General features: G+C 37.2%; 1 protein-coding gene across 1 annotated transcript in view; it reads left to right on the plus strand.

Annotated features, from left to right (window-relative positions):
* The window catches only part of SUCLG2 (succinate-CoA ligase GDP-forming subunit beta), a gene marked incomplete at its 3' end in the record, with an annotated part of 131,613 nt that overhangs the window by 53,646 nt on the left and 55,364 nt on the right, over positions 1-22,603 (plus strand). Inside the window, exons 3-8 of the mRNA XM_082004753.1 lie at positions 6,001-6,100; positions 6,228-6,318; positions 12,829-12,981; positions 13,970-14,059; positions 16,424-16,520; positions 22,222-22,383. Coding sequence (XP_081860879.1) covers positions 6,001-6,100; positions 6,228-6,318; positions 12,829-12,981; positions 13,970-14,059; positions 16,424-16,520; positions 22,222-22,383 — 693 coding nt within the window. The remainder of the gene's footprint in view (positions 1-6,000; positions 6,101-6,227; positions 6,319-12,828; positions 12,982-13,969; positions 14,060-16,423; positions 16,521-22,221; positions 22,384-22,603) is intronic.

Below are 22,603 nucleotides of genomic sequence, written 5' to 3' on the forward strand. Positions count from 1 at the left end.
AAGTGTGTAGTAATGGTTATGAAAGCAATTAATAACAGTAGTGACAGAATCAAGAGACTGACTAATTTATCATTATAGATTTTAATGAGGCTTATAATCTGGCAATAAATATACAATATATTCAAAAGTATGGAGTTATAAAAGGGATGATTTATTTAACTTTAATTCTAAACTAGTCTGAAAACCAAAGGTTGTAGAAACTAGGCATGTAAGAACATAATTCTTTCTGGTGTTACAGAGCAGAAGAATGAAAATAACAGTGGAAGGGATTTTAAATTAAAATTAAAGGGGAGAAAAGAAATTGTTTAACTTCATTCTGAAGACCTTTAGGCACACCAGTAGTTTTGTAGCTGTGGGAGGTATCTTCCTGTGGACAGCTTCTTTTTCCCATCTCAATCTGCTTACTTGGCAGAGCGTGGGAACTGTCTCAGGCGCTGCATCCCTGGAGTTCTCAGAAGATGGGGAGCAGTGGAAGTGGTAGAAATACTTGCTTCTTGGGACGAGCTGTCTCAGATTTTAGAGCAAGTTCGTGTAAAGACACACAAATATGAAAAGTTATAACAGCAACTTTAAAATTCAGTGCTCAGTTTGGGAGTTAAGCTTTATTACCATTTTTTATTATTGTATTATATTTGTTATGATCTGCCTTATAGATTTTACTCTTCTCCCTTCTTTCTTGTGCTGAAGTAAGTATACCAGAGTATCTCTGGACAGGAATATTGTTAAAAAGTAATGAGCATCTGACAGGATCTTGCTTGAGCAGTAGAGCAGAATGGCTGAAATTTGGAAAATTAATTATAACCAGTCTTTCCCAAACGGACGCTAAAAACTCGGGTAGTAGTGGTAGCATTAAAACAAGAAAGAAGGAAGCAACAACAATATAACAGGACAGATAAGACCCATAGAAGTAGGTTTGCTTATTGTTGGATCAGATGGAGGTAGGTAAAGAAAACCCAAAACAAACCAACCCAGACTTGACCCTTTCGGGGCTTGTAAGGGGACCCCCATGTTTTGGAGGACAAGCGCTGAGCTGCAGAGATGCAGTTTGGGAGAGGTTATGTAGAACTGTTACAGGACACTTGAGCATTTGCAGTTTTGCATCAACACTGGTGAGGAAACTGAAGTAGGAATGGCATGTAGGTATACTGGGTTTTGTTGATGTTCTTATAGTTCTTGTGCTATCCAAAATAAAGTATAATTGCTGTCAGAAAATGTAATATCTGCCTTGTTTTCCTGAAGCCCTATGTTATGAAAACTAAATTATAAAGCAGAGTGGGGGAAAAAGCCTTACTTTGGGAAGGGAAGCACTGAATTTACTGCTGTGTTTTAGGAAATCAGTGTCAGCATAGGTGGTTGGGAGGTGAAGTTGATCATCCAGTGGGATCCCAGCCAGTCCTTTGAGGAGTAATATTCTAGACAACCATGAAAAAGATTCAGACTAACGCTTGACAGGCCAAAAGGAAACTTAAAGTTGCACGTGTCCAAGCATAACAGTGATTTGTGTCCCTCGGAGGAGTTTTACCAGGTAAATACATCATTAGATTGGCCTCTGCCTCTTTGTAGGCGAGGAGAGTTTGGAGCTGGTTGCAGGTTCCTGGACCCCATGTTGCTCTTTCAGGACTTTGGGAAGGGGGATGTGCTGGAAGAGTTCTGCTTGTCCAGCACAGGTTAATGACTTTAGACAAAGAAGGGTGACTGGCAAAGTTCTTGAAGTTAATTAATATCTGTCCAACCTCACTGGGCTGGGGTCCTCCTGTGCATAGTGAAGGGTGGAGGGGTCCCGTTAACGCCTGCTGCCTTTGTGGGGACAGCTCTTGTGTTCTATAAACTGGGTGTTTATGCTCACGGTTGGGTCAGTAAGGATACGGTGCTTCTGTAAGACGTTGATTTGGCATGTCCTCAATTTGTCTTCATTGCACTGCTCCCGTGACACGGGGTTGCTTCCATGTATTTTGCAACGTGTACTAAGCTCGTTGCGGGAGGTATGAGCGCGTTTCCCAGTGACTCTTTGCCGCTGCTGCAATACTTACGGTGCTGCCAAGGTCTGGAGTCAGCCCTTCTCCTGTAATCAGTTGCTTTACACCGGAGTAAAACACACAAATGTAATGCTGAATCAGGTGCTGCATTTTTAAAAGAAATGCAGATGCTAATTAATTTTCACAGCGCCTTTGCAGATCGAGAAGCCGAACTGCTGAAGGTCCCATGGTGAGACAGAACTGCGATGAGGCTTTCATGTGAGACCTCCTCCCTTTCAGTCCCTGGCTCCGGTTCTGTCGTGCAGGATGCCTTGCCAAAGGAGTCCTGAGTGGTCTGTGGTATAAAATCTTTTGTTCGTAAACAGGCAAGAGTGAGGCTTGGTAGTGTGTAGCCTTTCATTGTCTGTTCTTTACAGTAGTTTATTGTTGATAAGCTCCAGCACATTTTAATGTAATTGTTAACATGCCTAATTTGCAGTCACACAGTCGTATCAATAATAATGGAAAGTTGTTCACAGGTAATAAATTAGCATACCATGTAACTAGCAGATCTGTGGTTTTCAGTATATTGTTTCATGATCAAGAATTCAGGAGTTAAATATACACAGCAGTGGGCTGAGAACAAGCTGTTCATTTTTGCTGCAAGCAGTACCAGTGGACCAGAGTAATCATAGCTCCCGAAAGCAGGACTGATTTTATTGATTTTAAATAGGCTTTCATTATAGAACTGAGCCTATTACAATTGCAAGGAGTATCACCAGCATTTGTATTCACAGCGCTGACCGAAGAGAAGGAGATGTATTCTTGAATGCAGTGCAGACGATGCGTGTCCCTCAGAGGGTTCTGTTATGTTCCGCTGAAGCATCTGAATTTATTTAAAAGAAAAGTATTTAAGGCTTTTTTCCGATGTGATTAGACTCATTTTTTTTTTAGAAACGTAGTTAGACCCAAGCACAGTTGTGAGAGTTTAAACTCTGAGGACTTTTCTGAGGAGTAAAGTTCTTGCTTATTTATTGACATCTGACTTAGGGACAAGCTGTATTTTCCTCCATCTTTTTAAGGGACTCTGGAAATGTTCATGTCTCTCTTTTTCTGTAGACTAGTATAAAAAAAGACAAACATGAGATCCAGTGAATAAATTGTTAAGTCTGAGATATTAATGTATTCAAGCTATAATTAGTTAAGAACACATGCTGTTACCAGAAATGCGTCATTAATCTGCATGGAGCAGTTTGCTGCTATTTGCTGCTAAATTAGTGATACTTAAAAGCAGTCTTTTTTTCTATTGTTTTTAATGATAAAGAAAAATTTAAATCTGTGACCAAAAATATCTATGCACACTTAAGAAGCAGTCTGTTTTGTTATTTGTGTTTGGTTTTTGGTTTTGGGTTGCTTGTTTTTTTTAAATTAACACAGAGGCATGTCAGTCAATGGACATAAACAGAAGTTCATTGCAGCCTTAATTACCAAATGCAGTGCTGTTGAAAATGTTGCAGTATACTTTATAGTGGTGTAAGGACATCTTCCTTGTGCTAGGTTCTCTGCAAATCCAGTATGTATAACTTTACAGCTCTGCTTAATCATTTTTCCAGTGTTAGTACAGCAGTTTGGAGGGTTACTAATGCAAAGTAATTACACCTTTTTGATTTTAGTGGGTTTAATACTGACTCAATATACTGCTTTTTAGATTATTTATTTATTTTTATTAGAGCCCAGAAGTGAAGGAGAATCACATCATATATTCCAACTAAAGCCGCATTTTTCTTTTGGGGTAGGCTTTCATAACATAATTTGGGAATTCAGGCAGGAGATAGCATGAAAACTTTGAGCATTTCTAGAAATCAGCTCTTTAACTAAACTGGTGATGTTAAGTAGTGGATCAGCTTGGTAAGTACTGAATGATCAAGCCTAGTTACTGTGGAATAAAATCTGGCTGGTTTACTTCATTTTACAGAGCTTGGGCAAATAACTATTGAATTAAATTGCTTCCTGTTGGTTTCCCCCAGGGCGAGAAGGACCTGCTGTACGCTGCTCTGCTGAGCTGCTGTATTGATTAGTTCTTCAGGTCTAATCTTTACATGGTTATGCTTACTTTCTAGTGTGTTTGTTTATGTTTTTGATAGTTGTTTTTCTGGAGATATTGTATTGCCTTGATAGTCCTCTAGTGGATTATAAAAATGTACACATTAATTCCTTTCTCTAACTTAATTTGTTGTAGCCAAATGAAGATAATCAGCACTGGTGTAGCATGCTGGTTAAGAATGAGGGTGATGATCACTCACATAATTGATATCACATATCACTGATAATCAAAACTCACGTTGTTGGGATGGTTGGCACCTAAAACCGATCTAATTAAATGCTTGCAGCATCTATTAACAATACTATATTAGATTCTTTGTCACAGCGGCTGTTGTGATTATAGAGTTTGCTTCTCCAGGTTGGAAAGTGATTTATAGTTTTACTTTGTCTTAATAATTTGTGTGCTTAGAAAACACTTGATATAAAACTTCTTGTTGCATTTAAATTTCCTTGTTATCTGCCTTGCAATGGCATGAGTAATAGGGAGCCCAGAACAAGAATGTATTGGAATGCATGAAGTATTTCAAGGAGAATTCTTTTAAGGTTCAGAATGATGTGTGTCAAATGTTACTGAACGGATAAACATGTGGAGGGATTTTGTCTTGAGAAGCTCAAAAATCAGGCATCTCATAGTACAGTACCTCCAATAGCTGTGTTCAAAAATGCATTTCTGTCTTAATACAGGAAATAGAATATTTAATAATATTTATTCTATCCTAAGATGCAACTTTTTTTCTAGTTTCTGAAATTGCTTTGAAATGACGATGTGTCAGATCTCGTCTGCACCAAAAGTTGCCACACCTTCAAAGTTATTAAAGCATCTGTAAAATATTTTTGTGTAATACAAGCCTAGAAAACCTGTGTTTGTTTGAATGAAAGTATCCGTACCCTCTGTGTCACTTAAAATATAAATTTGTTAATTTAACAACAAATTCTCATGTCTTCTTGCATACTTGCATAGAAGATTCTAGGTGTGACCTAATCCAAACATCACTGAAATCAGATATTTTCACAGGACTTCAGAAAAGGATAACGTTAGCCTTTTCTAGGCACCACTTAATGATATGTTAATATTAGGATCTCGGACATTGCAGTATTATAATAAATATGCAAAGAGACAGTATTCAGTATTAATAAACATCTTACAGGCACCTGGCAGGTATGTATGGTTCAAGAAGCTGCTGTGGTCTGTGGAGCTGCAGAGATCATGAGTGATGGTTTTGTCTGATGGGGTTTTTTTCTTTTCCCCTTCCCTCCTTCCCCATTTTACTCCGTAAGGATGTCAGGATTGCTTCTGTTTGGAACGTAGGTCTTGGTGCAGTTACTTTTGTCACTGTGTCTTGCTGCACTTTTTTGTACTAAGATACTGTTACAGTTGCATGGCCAAAAATTCAAGAGATAACTTGCCTCCCGAACAGATTAACGTGTTTTCACAGGCACTGCCCTTGGTCTACACTTACGCGCCCTTTGGAGATGGGGATTTCTTCTAGGACCGCATCCATAGCTTTGCTTACGTGTGTTCAGAGCAAGGAATGGAATTTATTTTCCTTGATGAGCATTTGTTTGTTCTGCATTCAAGACAAAACATGATCTGATTCATGTCTTAAAAACCGTGCCAGAGCGTAAGCTGTCAGACTATATGCTGGTTATATGGTTTGTTGTGCAGGCTGTGTAGCATTAATAGCATGGTTTTGATCTAAATAATGACATACTTACTCTGCTAATAAGTAATGTATGTTCACCCTTAAACTTCCTTGAACAATTCTTTTTTGCAAGGTTGCTTTATAAAAATGCTGAATTGACTCTTGTTTAATTTCTCACTAGTTATGAACAACTTCTCATTGTTTTTTAAAGAGTCGAACCTGGAAATGCTTTTTAAACTTACACTAACAAGCTCAATAAATGGCACGCAATATAATAGCAACGTGTTTTCCTTTTACAGAGGCAAAGGAGATTGTTCTGAAGGCACAGATTCTGGCTGGAGGGAGAGGAAAAGGTATTTTCAATAGTGGATTGAAAGGAGGAGTTCATCTAACTAAAGAGTAAGTCTTTAAAATTAAAGAAGCATAAATAAATTGCTTCTGTTGTAATATTTAAGCTGTTTACAATAGCAATGTGGCTCTTTCTTTTAATATCTTTCAATAAACTAACTTTTTCCTTTGTTTGTAGCCCTAAGATTGTTGAACAGCTTGCTAAACAGATGATTGGGTACAATCTGTCAACAAAGCAAACTCCAAAGGATGGTGTGACAGTTAAAAAGGTAAGATTTTTGCCTTTTGAAAGTTGAGGACTGTGTTCAGCTGCAATTTTGCATTAATATGCTGGGGTGTATGACACAGACTTATTCTTTTTATTCCTTTTCCAATGCCTGATTGATTGCACCTAGTTGATGAAAGTAAAAAAAAAAAAAAAGTTACTTTTTCTTTCTTTGTGTATATGTATTTTGTCTATCAATTTCATCATACCTAGTGGTGGAAAAAGGAATTCAGTTTTGCTACCTGTGTTGAAGGGAATCCTTTGTCATAGCTTTATCCTTCCATCAAATACATACTAAATGCTAGCATAGCTGTATATAGCATTAACTGTATGTGCTTATTGACATTCTGCTTAGAGAAGTAATATATACACGATTATCTGTAGTAATAATATTATCTGAATTCCATTCATCATCAGCTTTGGGCAGCTGTTATGAAAGATAGTGACAGATGACTTTGCATGAGAATGATCTCAATTTAAACAAAACAAAACGAAAGTGCCTAAAAGTAGATTCTTCCTAACTTGTTGCAGATACAGAGTAAAATGTGGTCATGGTAGTGGTTCAGCTAATATGTGGTAATTCATTCACCTATGTTGGTGCATACTGCAAGGTGCCAAGATTCACTTCAGCATAAATGTTGTTGAGCAATCAACACAATGCTCTGCATTGGCCTAAGAGAAGCATGGATAGCCCTTGAGCAAGACTCTTCTTTACCTTTGTAAAATTCTGTAAGTCAGGAAATCCTAGCAATTGCCTATCTACTGTATTTTTACCTCCTGCTTTTGTTTTACTGACCAAGGATCTTTCTACAGGTATGTAGTCAAGGGCCATGCTGTATTGGATGCCAGGAGATGATTTGGCATGAGCGGAAAAGAACTGCAGTTTCATGTTTAATGTATTACGAACAGCTTGGCATATTAGCATAGGAGGGGAACACCTGTCTGGAAAAATTCTGTGTAATGAGGGCTGGAGGAAGGTGCTCAGGCAGTTCTCTTGGGGAGCAAGGAGAGCAGATTACCATCACTCCTCATAGTTGTTAAAAAGAAATACTAGTTATTAAGAAGGAACAGTGTTACCATTAAGGCATGTCTGTCAGAGATCCTGATAAAGCTAAGGATATAAAACAGGATATACATTTCCCATATTAAGGCACTCTGCTTTGAAAACTTTGTATTGTAAAAGCGGCTTTCTTTTGTAAGTTCTTTGGTTTTATTCTTTTGCCCTAGTTCACCTACTTTGAATACATCAATACAGGAAACCTCACTGTTTTGTCTGAGTGCAAGTCAGTTCATTCATTTACATATTCAGTTCTGAAAAAGAAACTTGTAATTTTCTTTGAAATGATAGAAAGGCATAGGTGTTGGGTTTTTTTAAATGGATTATTCAAAGGATTTATATTAAGATGACTTTTGTACCATGTATAGAATAGCTATAGAAGATTTAACTTGTGGATGGGGAGGAAAGCAATTACATGTTGCTTGTGTAAATAACCAAGGGTCAAGAGTAAGCAAGCTAGGGCATATGTGAAGTTTGCACTACTGAACTTTGGATATTTATTTTGGTGTAAAGGAAGGTATATAGCCTTGATAGACGGTGTATTTTTCCTTTGCTACAGAGTTACATGAAAACTTCTTGGGACACAGCTTGCAAGTATTTTAATATTGATGCACAATAAACTAGTCTGATGCTTTTGACTGGGAGCAGCTGATCATCTACTGTCACGGACTTCCGCTCTGATGATAGAGTTGGCTTTTAAAAGCCTTAGGCCAATTCATATCTTTATCGCACACATGTATAACAAGCTAATAGTATGTCTTATGTTTTTGGTGTTAAGATCTTGATTCTTGGTAATTTATGGTAAGAGCATCCCCCCGTTTTAATTAATTAATCATGTAAGTTTGGCCAATGGTATGCTGATGATTTCCTCATTGCACATTAGATAGTGAAGAAAGCATATTTAAAATTATGCATCTAGGTCATCAAAAGACCATTTCCCAGAAAAATTAATGTCCTTTAGAAACACTTATCTTTTCCAAAGTTAGCTCACTCTAGGATCTTCAAAGTAGTTAAAGCAGTTGAGGCATTCAGGTTTGTAGTATCAGGACTACAGTGTCAAACACTGAAATTTTAATCAAGGGGCAGACTACAGTAATATGATTAAAAGTGTGAGTTTGGCTATGTCTAAGATGCAGTTTAATTCAGTGGGTAGTTAATGCACAGAAAATACCGAACAGACTCTTTGCGTGTGCGAAATCCGAAGCAGCGGATTGGTAGCAGGCGTTTTTGTTCTATTTTGAGGCATGTGCTCTCTCTGTATGTGTATGTACAAATAGGTGTGTGTACATGTACTTAGAAAACTGCAGTTCAGGAAGAAGTGGGTAATAAACATCTTTCAGAACGAAAATAGTTAAGTCACTTTCTGCAAGGCAAACAATGAGCTAGTGTCAAGTTGGGAAGTAGAAGTCACATACCAGAAATTTTCAAGAATTAGAATAATTATGGAGCAGAAAATGGAGTTTTCCGCTTTCCTTCTCATCTTGTACACCTATTACAAAATTTAAAGCATGTTTGTGCTTCTTTAGATTGATATTTCTTAAATAAATAGCAGTCTTCTCAGTTCACTCATAACTTGGAAGCTATTTTGTGAGTTTACATAAAATCCTCCTATGGCAGCTTGGAATTTGGAGAGCCTGGTTATCTGAGAAGACAGCCTTGTCTTATCATGACAAGCTGAGAATTTGCTACCTGTGTTTTCTCTCCAAGCAATAACAGAATTAACATTTTGAATAATTGATTCAGTATAAAAGAGCTGTTATATTTACCCTCATGAAATTAGATGTGTGACTTAAACTTTTAGGTAATGATTTACTTTTAGGAAGGAAAGCTTGAAGTTATCAGGAAGTTTTAAAGAAAACTGATTTCTTCCCCCCCCCCGCCCCGGACATTCTAAATATAAACTTGATGTGGTAAACAGATAATGATGCATCACATTCTTTATCATAAGCAAAACAGTCAAAATGTGAGAAAAGTCAACAGTCTGTAGATTCAATTTTACTACTCTTAACTGTTGATTAATGTATTTGTGTTAGTTTTGTTATATGAATGATAGGTAGATTTTAACAAATAAGATTTTAAGACCTCGAATACCAATTTCCCTGGCCTTGCTCTGTATCAAGCAGGGAGGATTATGAAGAAAAGTAACTTTTTTGTTGGGAGAAATGAGAGATGTTGCACATCTCTGACAATTTTTACTCTACAGTAAGCTTGTCTACTACAAATTAGGTAGATTCTCAATAGTTTTGTGAATTAAGACACGGAAGTAATTGACGATGCTGACACGGTTAATTAGCAATAGGGAGGAGAATCACTCGGGGCAGAAGTAGCAGTTGAAAAGATACCTGATTTAATAATGTAAGTTCCACCTGCTGTGCTTGCCAATGTGTTCCTCAAGACTTCTTGAGTGGATTCCCATCCTAAGTCTGGCCCTGGTCCTGAGTACTCTGGAAACTGAACAACTCGGACAAGATCCAGTAGGACCAGCTGGTTTTATTTCACCTATGTCTAAAGCGATTGACTCGCATTTTTCAGATATGCTGATGCAGGATATGTAAGAAGGTGAAAACATACATGCAGGTAAAAAGACTAGTAGTAGCAAATCAGGGATGCTTTCCATAACTTTGCATGTTAATTTGACAGACCTTGGCAGGTAGCTGAGCTACGTTTCCGAAGTTGGCTTTTAGCATTCCTTTATAGTAGCCTAAAATAGGCAGATGCTTTTAAGTAGTACAGTAGTTTTCTAAATTCTTAGTTGTGCTCCTTCACCCTAGTTTTCTTTAGTTTGCTTTTGAACAGTTGCTTATTTGAACAACTCCTTTGTATCACCCTATGTTCTATGAATAAAGCAAGGTAAAAGTAGAAGGAAACAAAATTACTGTATAGAAAATTTCTTCCAAGTCAAAAAACCCATAAAGAAAGAGCATCTTTCCTTCCATTCTGAGCACAGAGGGCTTTATTTAATTCCTTGTCTCTTACTTTTTTTTTTCCTGTTAAGATGTACAGCCTGGCAGAAGGTAAGTACATTCTTTCTTATGTACTCCAGAGTAGAATGTCAAAATAACTGACTTGAGTGAAAGTATAGTGCATCTTTCTTGTTTATAGTCCTTGAACTATGAAAACCTCAGGAATACTTATTTGATGGAACACATCTTGCTTGGTAGGCAGAGTTTTAAGACTGCAGGTCTACATGCCTCTCAGATCTAAGGAGTTTGAACTGCTGACTGATAGAATGAATTTCGCCTTATGTTTCATTCAGTGATAAGCTTCGCCTACAATTATTGTTCAAAACTGTCGCTCTATAAACAGACCACGTTAGAAAGACATTGTCACTTAATCCTTCTTAATGATACTAATCTTAGGGAAGTGTTTTTCCTGATTTCTACTACTTCCATTGGAAGATAGAAAACAGTAGCTCTGCTAAAGAAGAATGTAGTTGATTGTCAGGAGAAGCTATGGTACTAATTAAATTGCAGAGGTGGCTGCTCAATTTTGAGGTTGAAAAGCAAAACCATAATGCGGAGCAGAACTACAGTCTTTGCACCTGAGATTATGGCACCTGTTGTGATCATAAGGAACGATTAGTAATGATCATATGCTTTTTTTTTTTTAAGCTGAAGAACATTTGGGGGAATTTAGTATCCCTGAGTCAAAACAAAGTTTTGAGAGTCCTTTGCCAAGTGTAAAACTACTTCATCTCTGAAATTGCTTTAATAGCTGTTGTTACACTACTGCAAAAATCAACAGTTCAGATGAAGAGGAAGCTATAGTTACACCTATAGTTATTACCTTCAGTAATACTGAAATTTGAAAGGACTTCGGCTTTGGCCGATTTTGGAGAGGAGAGAAAAAATTGTAACACAGGAATTATATGGGCTGTTTTCCTCGCAATTTTAATGTGAGTACTTGTGGATTCTAGCCATGTAGGATTTGAATCATCTTTTCTGTTGTGTGGTGAGGTATCTGTCAGATATTGGTACGAAAGGGCTCTGTAGTTTATAGTAATAAATAGAAATGAGTAGTTCCTTGGAAAAATAAATTTTTATGTTTCTAGAATGTGCCAGTATCTGAAGGTTACGCATCTGCCTGTCTCTAAACTAAAAGTGAAAAGCTGGATGGCAGAATTATCTGCAAATGCGTTTCCTTAGGAAATACTTAGGGAGGTTGTCATGATTTAACCTTAGCTGGCAGCTAAGCCCCACACAGCCACTCACTCATTCCCCCTGGTGGGATGGGGGAGAGGATCAGAAGGGTAAAAGTGAGAAAACTCATGGTTTGAGATAAAGACAGTTTAATAGGTACAGCAAAAGCCATGTGTACAAGCGAAGCAAAACAAGGTATCCATTCACCGCTTCCCATCCGGCAGGCAGGGGTTCAGCCATCTCCAGGACAGCAGGGCTCCATCACGTGGTTACTTGGGAAGACAAATGCCCTAACTCTGAACGTTCCCCGCTTCCTCCTTCTTCCCCAGCTTTATATGCTGAGCATGACGCCATACGGTATGGAACATCCCTTTGGTCAGTGGGGTCAGCTGTCCCCACTGTGTCCCCCCCAGTTTCTTGTGCCCCCCAGCCTCCTCGCTGGTGGGGTGGGGTGAGGAGCAGCAAAGGCCTTGACTCTGTGTCAGCACTGCTCAGCAATAATGGAAACATCCCTTTATTATCTACACTGTTTCCAGCACAAATCCAAAACATAGCTCCGTACCAGCTACTATGAAGAAAAGTAACTCTATCCCAGCCAGAACCAGCACAGCAGGGCAGGAATTCAGTGCTGAGATTGTAAGTGTAGGATGGCCTTCTGTCAGAATGAGAGAGAGAACTTAAGCCTGAGGCTTTACCGGTAAGAAACGGTGCTACTGATGTGATGCATCAGAAAGCCAACGTACCCTCTCTTACATCTATGCAAGACTGTAGTCCCTTGTGACTCAAGTTTTCCTGAGGACAGCATGTTAAAGTACTTGTTGGGAATAAAAAGGTAATACGGAGGTGCCCTTTGTGGACACAGCTGCAGCTCTGAGTCTCTTGGAAAAAAACCCAACAATTAGGCATTCCTGGTTTACGCTGCTTGTTACGTGCCCCAGTGAGAACAGCGGCATCGGGGGATTCTCTTACTTAGGGAAAGAGGATTTCTCGGGGGGAAAAATAGATCACTGGGCTGTAGTATCTTGTAAAAGCAATGAAACAAATGTTCCTTTTCAGGTTAGCCAGTATCAAACAGCTGCATTTTAAGGCAATGCAGAAAACATGAGCTACAACGTTCTCTGCTTGATCACAACAGACAGAAATATTGTCCCTCGTTGGTTCTGTTAATTTTTAATTGCTTTTTACGTTGCAAAAGATTTTACAACATTCACTACTCTTGAAACCTCAAGGAAGCAAAGATATATTCAGATTAAGTGTCACCAGCTAGGCGGACCAGCCAGATCTGTTGGTTTTTTTTCTTCCTCGTATTCATGTTTAGGTGATGGTTGCAGAAGCACTGAATATTTCCAGGGAAACATACTTCGCAATTTTGATGGACAGAGCCTGCAATGGACCTGTTATGGTTGGCAGTCCACAGGGTGGTGTTGACATAGAAGAAGTTGCAGTTACTAGCCCAGAACTTATCTTTAAGGTATGCAAGTAATATTTTAGACTAAAAATTTTCCTTGTCAGTTATCCAAAAGAATATGGGGGTTTTTTCCTCCCCTTTTCTGCTTCCATTTTTCATTCTTCCATGTGTGGAAAGAAGACAATAAGAACCATAAAAATTGTGTTTCACCAAATATGGGATCAGACCTGTCATCTAGTAGATAAATGAAGCATGTTTTGAAGCATGTTTAACACCTGATTTTGTTAGTGTTTGTTGTCTCCAGCTCAATTTAGAAAAAGAGCTTAAGTCTGGCTGTTAAACGAGATGTTAAACTTAATATCTGAAATGTTTTATGAGTGAGTTTCAGGAGGGTACACAGTTTTCTCACAGATGGATCAGTGCCAATATGGTTATTCTTTCTGTGGTTGTCTCTTTCTAATTGACAGTTGTTAATTATTTCTTTGTACCTGGATGACTTTTGCATCTGAAAGCCAACTGTTGTAATTGCTTTCTTAAGGATGACTACATTTAAGTATTTTTTATGTTGCTATGGCATGATAATGAGTAGAGAAGTTACTCATCTGGGAAAATAACTGATGCAATCAAGTATAATTATTCAAAAATTGTAAAAATATTTAATGTGCATTTTAAAATTATATAAACTTCACAGTGTTATTGGGCAGTGACACCATTGCCTTGAAAATACTCCAGAAGATGTCATAAAAATTAACAGACTAAATATTCGTCAACGCCATCTGTACAGTAATTAAAAGTGAAAACTGGTGTCACATTGTCTTGTCAGCATGCCACCCTGAAGAATTATATATTTTTTGGAAGGACTGTTTCATAGTTGGTGTGGTAATTATAACATACCCTATAGGCAGCTGCTATAGCCTCAGCCTCAGAACTCTGGCAAACAGCCATTCTTTAATTACTAATTTGCAAATGTATACTAGGTGTTTTCCTTTTGAAGTATGAATCTCCATTCAGATTGAATATTTAGTTACATTTATGCATGTTATTGTTACAGGAAGAAATAGATATTTTTGAAGGCATAAAGGATTGTCAGGCATTGCAGATGGCAAAAAATCTGGGATTTAAAGGACTTTTGCAACAGCAGGTAACTTGAATCCCTTAGTTTTTACTGAAGACATTTTAGCCCAGCTATATGATAAATGCTTTCCAATTAGACGTGAAAGGCTAGGTGTTTATTAGATCAGCATTGTTTTGGCATGTTAAATACTAAATTGCACCCATATAATTGTCATCAGGCTTTAGCAATTTGAAGTGAAAGTCCCTGGTCTTTGAAGCAATTGATGACAACATCCTGTTACACTACGTGGGATTCTTTTGATTTCATTGGAATTCCACTGGAGCTCAGTGAATTACACAGGTAGAGCTTTTTTGGAAAATTTTGCCCTTAATATGCAGAGATGTAAAAGTGTACCTCTCTGTGTAATTACAGACTTTTTTTTTGATCTTCAACTCAAAACCAAAAGGCTGCCAGCTTGTTGTTCTTTCAGTATCTCTTTTGTATATATATTGGAATTCCATATTGCACACAAATATGCAAGATATTTTGCCTTTATGAATCATTTTGCAGGGAAGAGAAAGATTGTTTAAGCTACTTTTGCCTGTTTTTTCATAGCATCAAACTGTCATTTTTGTAGAACTCCTTTATTTTTAATGCAGCAGTTTTAATTATTTTCTATCCCAACAGTGCAATTAACAAATGCATAATCATTAACTTGATTAACACACATTTGAAGGTTTATCTGTATATCTAATGAGGAGGAATGATTATGTAGAACCTTTCAACCCTTGAAGAGTTCTGGTGCTTAACAGCAATATATGGAATTTCAACAATACATTTAAATAATGCTGCAGCGAATGCACTTCTTTCCTTGTGCTATCAACTCAGAGGAATTTACTGAAGCATAGGCACATAGTTTTTATTCAGATAAATCCTAGTGTTTACTTCCACATTCACTATTTCTGGGTTGGGATTTTATGCTTTGCCTCAAAGAGGTTCAGTACTTGTAGACCTTGAGAAAGAGAAATGTTGACATTAAGCTGCCTGGTTCAGGGAGGTGCTGAAAGATGGAGCAGCCTTTAATAAAAGTTAAGCAATTCTGGTGATCTGTTACAATTATAGCAGTGTACTAGGGAAACAACAGCTTTTCAGGTTGCCCAGCATCAGTGTGGGGTTGCACGGTGGGACATTTCCTCCCTAATGTCACTGTTGATAGCCTTACCCACATGGTGTTGGGATAGTTTGTCAACCAGTGTCCGTGTCAAGGAAACTGCTGCCTTGGTGGGTGCAGATTTAGAACTGATAATTTTTTTTAAAGTCAAAACCACTGAGATGCTTCAGCTGATGACTTTTGATCAGGGAAGACTTCATAAGCAATGTGTATGCCGCTTCCAAACTGTAACTCTTTAATGAGTCTTAGATGTGTTGGTTCCAAAACTGGACACAGGAGTCCAGGTGCAGCCTTGCCAGCACTGAGTGGAGGGAGATAGTCATATCCCTCAACCTGCTAGCTGTGTTCTCCCTGATGTTGTGCAGTGTTGGGGTTGAGCCTTTCATGTTGTCATGTTTTCTTTCTTATGAATGATGTTGTGGGGTTTTTATTCAGGTTTTATATTCTCATTCAGTTAGCTTATTAGGAGAGGACCCAAATATTTTTGGTTTATGTACTTCAGTTAACTGATCAGTAATGAAGGAACAAATTTGAATGGTTCTTTATTACTGTACTCCTTCATCTGCAAACTTATTTCAGCTAATAGGTTGTCAGTGTGTAATGAACCAAAGGGATTTTTTTTTTAATGCACGTTCATGTTGCTGTTGTTTAAGTTGTTCTATTAATGGAAGAATGTTATAAGAACAAGAGACTTAGAAGTTAGCAGTCAGTCACAATACTTACAGCCACAGAACCAGTCACAGAGATAGATGGTGAGGAACAATAAGGAACAAGCAAGAGTATCTTGTAAAGAGTAAACAAGCATGCTTCTGACATAATTTCCTCAAGAAAACATTTCAGACTGATGTAGGAAAGAGAGCTGCATATTTTTGCTAAAGTCACTAATGTGCACATACTGCTTTATGGTTTCTGAATTTAGAGTGATTAACGTGAATGCAACTTAGATCTCAGCATAGCGGAGAATATGTAGTTATGAACTGTTAGGCACTTTTCAAATTAAACTTGTCATAGTAATTGTGCTGTTTATTTTGTAGAAAATCTCCAGTTCATGTAGTCTTTAAATGCACATTTACTGAATGTTATGCAGTATCATAATGCTATGTTATAGCTATTTCAGATACTATATAAGTATGATTAAGAAAACAGAAATAAAAGCAGTAATTATCTAGAGCTAATGTGCAATTTAATGCATTAAAAATAAATAATGGTTTACCTTTGCCTTGAAAACATTAACTTTTATTTTTCTATGTGGTAATTGTAAATCGCTTGATCAAATTTAGGCAGCAGATCAAATTAAGAAGCTGTATAATCTTTTCTTGAAAATTGATGCCACTCAGGTTGAAGTTAATCCCTTTGGTGAAACTCCAGAAGGGCAAGGTAAGAAATTGAAGAAAACAAATGAATGCATTATAATTCTTTATTTATGCAAACTATAAATTAAATTGCATAGAAGGCTGTAGCAGCAGCTTTGCATTAATTTCATTTTGTAATGTAATTTAAGCAACATTCATAAATATTCCCATGGCAGATTTTACATTTCAATACCTTTTGTTATTTCATCCAAATACTGGAAGTATTGGCTTCTACATGTTATGCTTGGTGAGAAACAGCAACATGTTCTGCTCTTTGTATAAAGTTGGGCTTTTCTTGGTACTGTTTTTCGTTTTTTTGTGTCAGTGTTTTGTGTTGTTAATGCTGCTAGAATTTCTGAGATTGTGCGGAAACAAACTTGTTATTTTACATTTGTAAACATATGGGTAAGTTAAAATTGTAATTGCATGACTCTGCAACCTACTAGAGCATAGGAGAAATTCCAGATGGAACTGACACTTAGCTTCATCCTTTGGGAAGAAGAAGGATCATTGATCTGCTTCCACCATGAATACGGGGCTAAGAAGGTATAGGGTAAAAATATGGAGCTGTGTTAGCTTTCACATCATTCTAGTAGTTGGTTTTCCAGCTGAAACCTTTCCTCTCTTTTGTCATTTTTGTGTGACTAACTTGGACAAAGGCGAAGAGAGGAGGATCTAAAGATGGCTTTGCTATGTTGAAACAGAGTAGGGCTGATCCAGGCAGATCATAGTTACCATCTTGCTGTTGCATTTGATGGTAGAGCATTTTTACCCATGCATTCATTCCTAATGCCAATATTTTACAGTATTCATTCCCCCTGCCTTTTTATTTCTTGTCTTTGATTTAAACGGATGAAGATGAGAAGTTGCGGAGCTCAGGGGGAGGTAGCTGAGACTTCAGTGTCAAAGGCTGCAGTTCACGAGCAGTAGTAACTTCCTAGTAGAGGCCCTACCTACAGTATTATTTTGTGATTTGAGAGAAGTCTTTGACATTGGGAAATGCTTGGTGTTTCTTGAGTATTCTTTACCAATGATTGCCAAGAAAGACAAGCTTTATACCAACTGTATAAGATATGCCTACAGGCTGAAGTGGAAATTAGAAGATGGAAAGAGAAAGCTTTTACTCATTTTATCCAGCATGAGGAATGTGGCTGTTTAATTGCTGTTCTGGAAACTTTTGGAAAAAGATTACTGCTTTGTCAGTTAAGAACACAAGTTCCTCATCGGAGTCAGTACCAATTGAAAGAATTAGCATTTTTAAAATATTTTGCATGTGCCCACAGCTAGTTTGCAAAATAAACAGCTTTTCACTAAAAATCCATGTTTTTGACTCAATTGGTCAGGAATTCAGAAGCTGAATTGTGACTAGAAACTATGCAGTCTCTTCCAGTTGTCCAACCTTGTTTTTCACTTTTTATTAACAAACCAAAAGCAAAAGAATTGGCAGACAATTGTGCACAGCTTAAAAGGAAAATTCTGCTGGTAGTGAACTCTGAAAAGCTCTAAAAGTTGTAAAATAAATCCTGCCCCACCCCATTTTATTAACACATCTTAAAAGGTGCTGCCCTGTTGTAAAATAGGGTCTGGGACACTAAACTGCCCTATTGGAAAGTGACATTTTTAAAACAAATACAAAAAGGAATATCTTTTCTAGTAAAGTCTATGAGGGTAATTCAGAGACAGTGATAATAATGATCAAATGTGTGTTCAAGTTTTTTACATAATGAACTGATTTCAGGTTAAACTAAGCTAGAAGAACATACTGATGCCCTAAAGGTATGAATTCTGCTTTGATGGCAGACCTTCTTCAATTTCCTTCTTGGTTGGGGTTTTTTGGTGTTGTTGCTACCAGAATCCTTTAGCTCTCTGGACAGAGTTTACCTCATGAGAATGATTTCCACCAAATGCTTTAACTCTTTTAATTTGAGAATCTTTCACAGCACTGTGTGCTCAGATTTCCAGCTCATTTGAAGTACCATAATAATGTGCACATTGAATCAATAGTTTCTGCATTGTAACCCCTACTCGGCTTAATAAATGTAAGCCAAATTCTTAGCAACTGTAGCTCCATTGGTTCTTATGCAATTTGTGAAATGCGTACCGGGGGAGAGAAACAAAAAGCCCTGCTGTTGACCGTTGTAGTTCTATTGTTCGCTGAGTTTTAAATGGAAATGGAAATTTTGCCTTCAGAACCCAATAGGCTGTTGTTTTTCCCCACCATTTAAATAGATCCTCTGGCCTCATTAGAATCAGTTGGGAATGAGGCAAGAAGGACATTTTAATTTTGTGTTGCACAATGAAGTTAAAATACAACAGTGAAATAGGGCCTTGTGAAATGAATGGATTTTTGAAGTTCTAGCAGTGTGCAACACGTGACACTTCTGGTCTTTTGAGGATGAATGTGACCTTTAAAATAGGTGCAACAAAAACTGCTGGAACTTTCCTGCGGATTATGATGTTCACTTCAAAAGAAATTCATTGGGACGTTTGTCTGCTGTGACTGATGTACTTACAAGGTTTAATTTGTGGGTTCAAGACCACTGATACTCTAAAACCAAAATTTCTTTCCTCAAAGCTTACTGAAATAATTTTTTTCACAGAATAATTGACCAAGATACCTTAACACGACAGGGCAGCATGGAAGGTACCCAGTAGTCCTTTTGCTCAGTCAGATGTCCCAAATTGGGACATCTATGACAATTGCCTTCTATCAGCAGAGAAATGAGCTTGAGGTGAGCTCTTTGTGCCAGGACTAGGCTGTTCTGGTATTCACCCTTGCTGGTTAAAAACTAGCTCAGATGACTAGTATAGAAGCACTGCACTATTCTCTTATTTGTGCAGAGCAAAGGACAAAATCCCCTGTTCAGTACCTGCATCATCTCAGCCATGTAATCCTGCAAGGAAGACCTTTAAGTAGGTCTTGGGTATTAGTGAGTGGACTCTGTAGATGTGTGTATAGACACTGAGGAGGAAGTGAGAAGGGCAGAGACAGTGCTGTCGGAGAACAAAATCGGGGCATCATTGAGGTGCTGAAGACATATTTGTCTGGGTAGCAAAACAGACAAGTAGGGGCAAGTGAAGGAAAGGACAGTTGGGAATGAGAGGAAACACAACTGATCGTCCTAAAAGGTCCTGAAGAGCCACAGTGGTACTAACTTGTTGTCCTTGCTAGACTACTATGAAGTGGCATTGTGGAAAAAAAGAATGGATTTGGATAAATTGCCAACTTAGCTTTTCTGGAATGGCTGTGCATATTTAGGGAGGAGGGCTTAATTTGAAGGATGGTAGGAGTTTTTATGCTGTTTTCTCCGAGGTTTTTCCCCATGTGTTTCGCATCCAGGAAGCTGAGGAGCAGAAGCAGAGTGGGTTTCAAGCTGCGAAAGCCATCTTACTAGCAGACATGCACAGAAGTCTTCCTGTGCTTCCTTTTTTGCTAGCAGTTTCTCTGTCTGAAATGTCTTAAAGAAGAAAAAAGATAAAACAAATGGAAGAATGTTTGAGTAGCTTAATGCGGTTATTTCTGATGATAAAATGTAAGTCTCTGTATGAAGATGATTATTCCTGTCAAAGTAATGGTTAAGATGGATTTATTTCTTGCTGTGTTTTGTGCTTTTCACTTGTGTGAATTCCATAATAAAATACGTTGTCATATGTATTTCCTTTTGTTTAATTTTGTAGCGAATTCTTTGTTAACAATACTGGGTCAGAAGCCTGTAACTGCCAATTTCTTTGGGGTTTTTTGTTTGCTCTCAGTGTAAGCTGTTGAATTAGCCGATGACAAAAATTCTGTAACTGCTAGCAAAAACAACAGAAGTACTCCATGAGTATAAGTGTTAGAGCTGTCTTTGATACTTGTTTAGAAGAAAAATTCATTTGGATAATCTATCATGCATGTAACAATGTGCTTTTGATGGTGAAAATGGTTTGATAAATATTAATAGGTGTTTTTCCTGCATACTTTGTACAGCATGGCCTTTGTTAAAGATGAATGTTCTATAGAAATGAGATTCTATTAATGTGACATTGAGGATGTTCATGTCTCAGGTAAACAGAGCTCTGAAACGGCAGTTTTACTCTAGCTTTGAGTTGTTTTAGCAATTTAGGGAACTGAAAGCTTGAAGAATAAAAGTAGTGCAAGTCGTAGTTCAGTGTTAAAAAAAAATTAAAGCAGTTCTAATATAGTAGAAGCATATTCTGAACTTCAGACATTTCTCTTTTTGGCAGATTTCCACCTGATGGTTGACCAGGTAAGATCTAGACTATTCCAGGATAGATTTATTATACACAAGCACTCATGAATGCTTTTCTGAAACTGCAGTCACTGAAAGTAAATTTAATCCTGTTTTTAATTTAATCTGGTATTGGTTACAAATCAAATGTACTAAAAAAAAAAAAAAAAAAACCACAAAAACACCAGCAACATCAGAAAACTGAAACAAGAAAACCCAATACAAATGAAGACATACAATTGAGACTCTCCTATTTGTGTAAATGTTTTGTTTGCTGTTTGCTTAGATATTTTTTCCTAAGTTAAGCAATTGTATATTTAAAAAAAAAAAGAGGTATTCATCCACCAAAAAAGATTGTGTGTTTATTTTTAATTGACGGGGATCTATATCAAAGACTAAGAATTGTAATTTTTAATTCTAATTGGCCTCTAGCTGCAGAGACGTCTACACTGCCCATGAGCAGGTACATACGTACCATGTATGTGTTTCAATGGCAGTATGAATGAAAGCACAGCAGAAAGAAAAACAATTAGATTTTTCTGGATGCAGCATTTAAAATCACTTAAATCTAACTGGTTTGTGAAATCAATTATACTTCAGTCAGTAATTCTAGTCTGGATATAGTACAAGTCAAATTACTTAAGTAGTGAAATGATAAGTATATAGTCTTAGATTTACTTAGAACATCTTAATCTAATGAGTTTTTTGCCTATGCAAACCCATAGAAATAATGAGTCAATACATAGGTGAATAATCAGTTGGGTTTTTTTACTGTTTGTTTTTATTAGAATATTATGTCTACTAGCTAGTCTTTGGTATCTATTATTTAATATAGTCAGGTTTAGCTACTTTTTAATTTGTTTTTACAGCAGACATTGACATTGATAACAAGTTTTGCATTTACTTTCAAATTTTCTTTTTTAGAAGTCATCTTTTGATCATTTTTAACATACGTTGGCTTAAAGTTTTATTTTATTATACTCTTTCGGGAAATAATGTGTGTATAGCTAATAACATTATAAATTAAAAATATGGCTAAGCAAAGCAATTTGTGTTGCTCAGCTATAAATGAGTGCACGTTAGCAAACATTGCATTGGATTGCTAGCCTGTTACCTGTTACATCTGTCATACTTCCAAAATACTGAAAGTAGAGTCTCTTATGAAATTACTGCAGACTACCTGTCCACATCATACACACTGCCTTCATAACTTATAGGAACTTTGTTTAAGGCAAACATAGAAGATCATCCCTTGACAAAGGCACATGCCTGTGTAGTGTGGAGATGCTTGATGTACCTTTTCTCAATATAGGATCTGAGGAAAACTTATATCTCTACTGGACTCAATGCTAGAACTTCAGCTGATCAAATGTTGGAAGCAGCATCAATCCCTAAGCAACCTTCTCCTGCTCCCTGCTGTAGTAGTCATAATATTTCAGAAGCCCTGACTAACTGTAATCTCTAAATGTGTATGTGTTGTTTTATTTTTTTCTTTAGTTGTTTGTTTTGATGCCAAGATAAACTTTGATGACAATGCAGAATTTAGGCAAAAAGAAATATTTGCCATGGATGACAAGTCTGAAAACGAGCCTATAGAGAACGAAGCTGCCAAATATGACTTAAAATATATAGGACTGGATGGAAATATTGCTTGCTTTGGTAAGAACAAATAAATCCAAAAGGCATTTGAAGACAAATTCATACCTGTTCAGTGTATAGACTTTGTTTACATTCTGGCATTCAGTCCACCCTTGACAGTATTTCTGTCTATTTTGCTGAGGTTTGTCCTTCTACAAGTTCTTGCAGGAATGACGCTAAAATTGTGTTGAAACTGTGGTGAAGACTTCAGCAAACAGGCAGGGCATGTGTGGTGTCAGAG

This window comes from Phaethon aethereus (genome assembly GCF_964289735.1).
Source record: "Phaethon aethereus genome assembly, chromosome: 11".
Lineage (NCBI taxonomy): Eukaryota > Metazoa > Chordata > Aves > Phaethontiformes > Phaethontidae > Phaethon > Phaethon aethereus.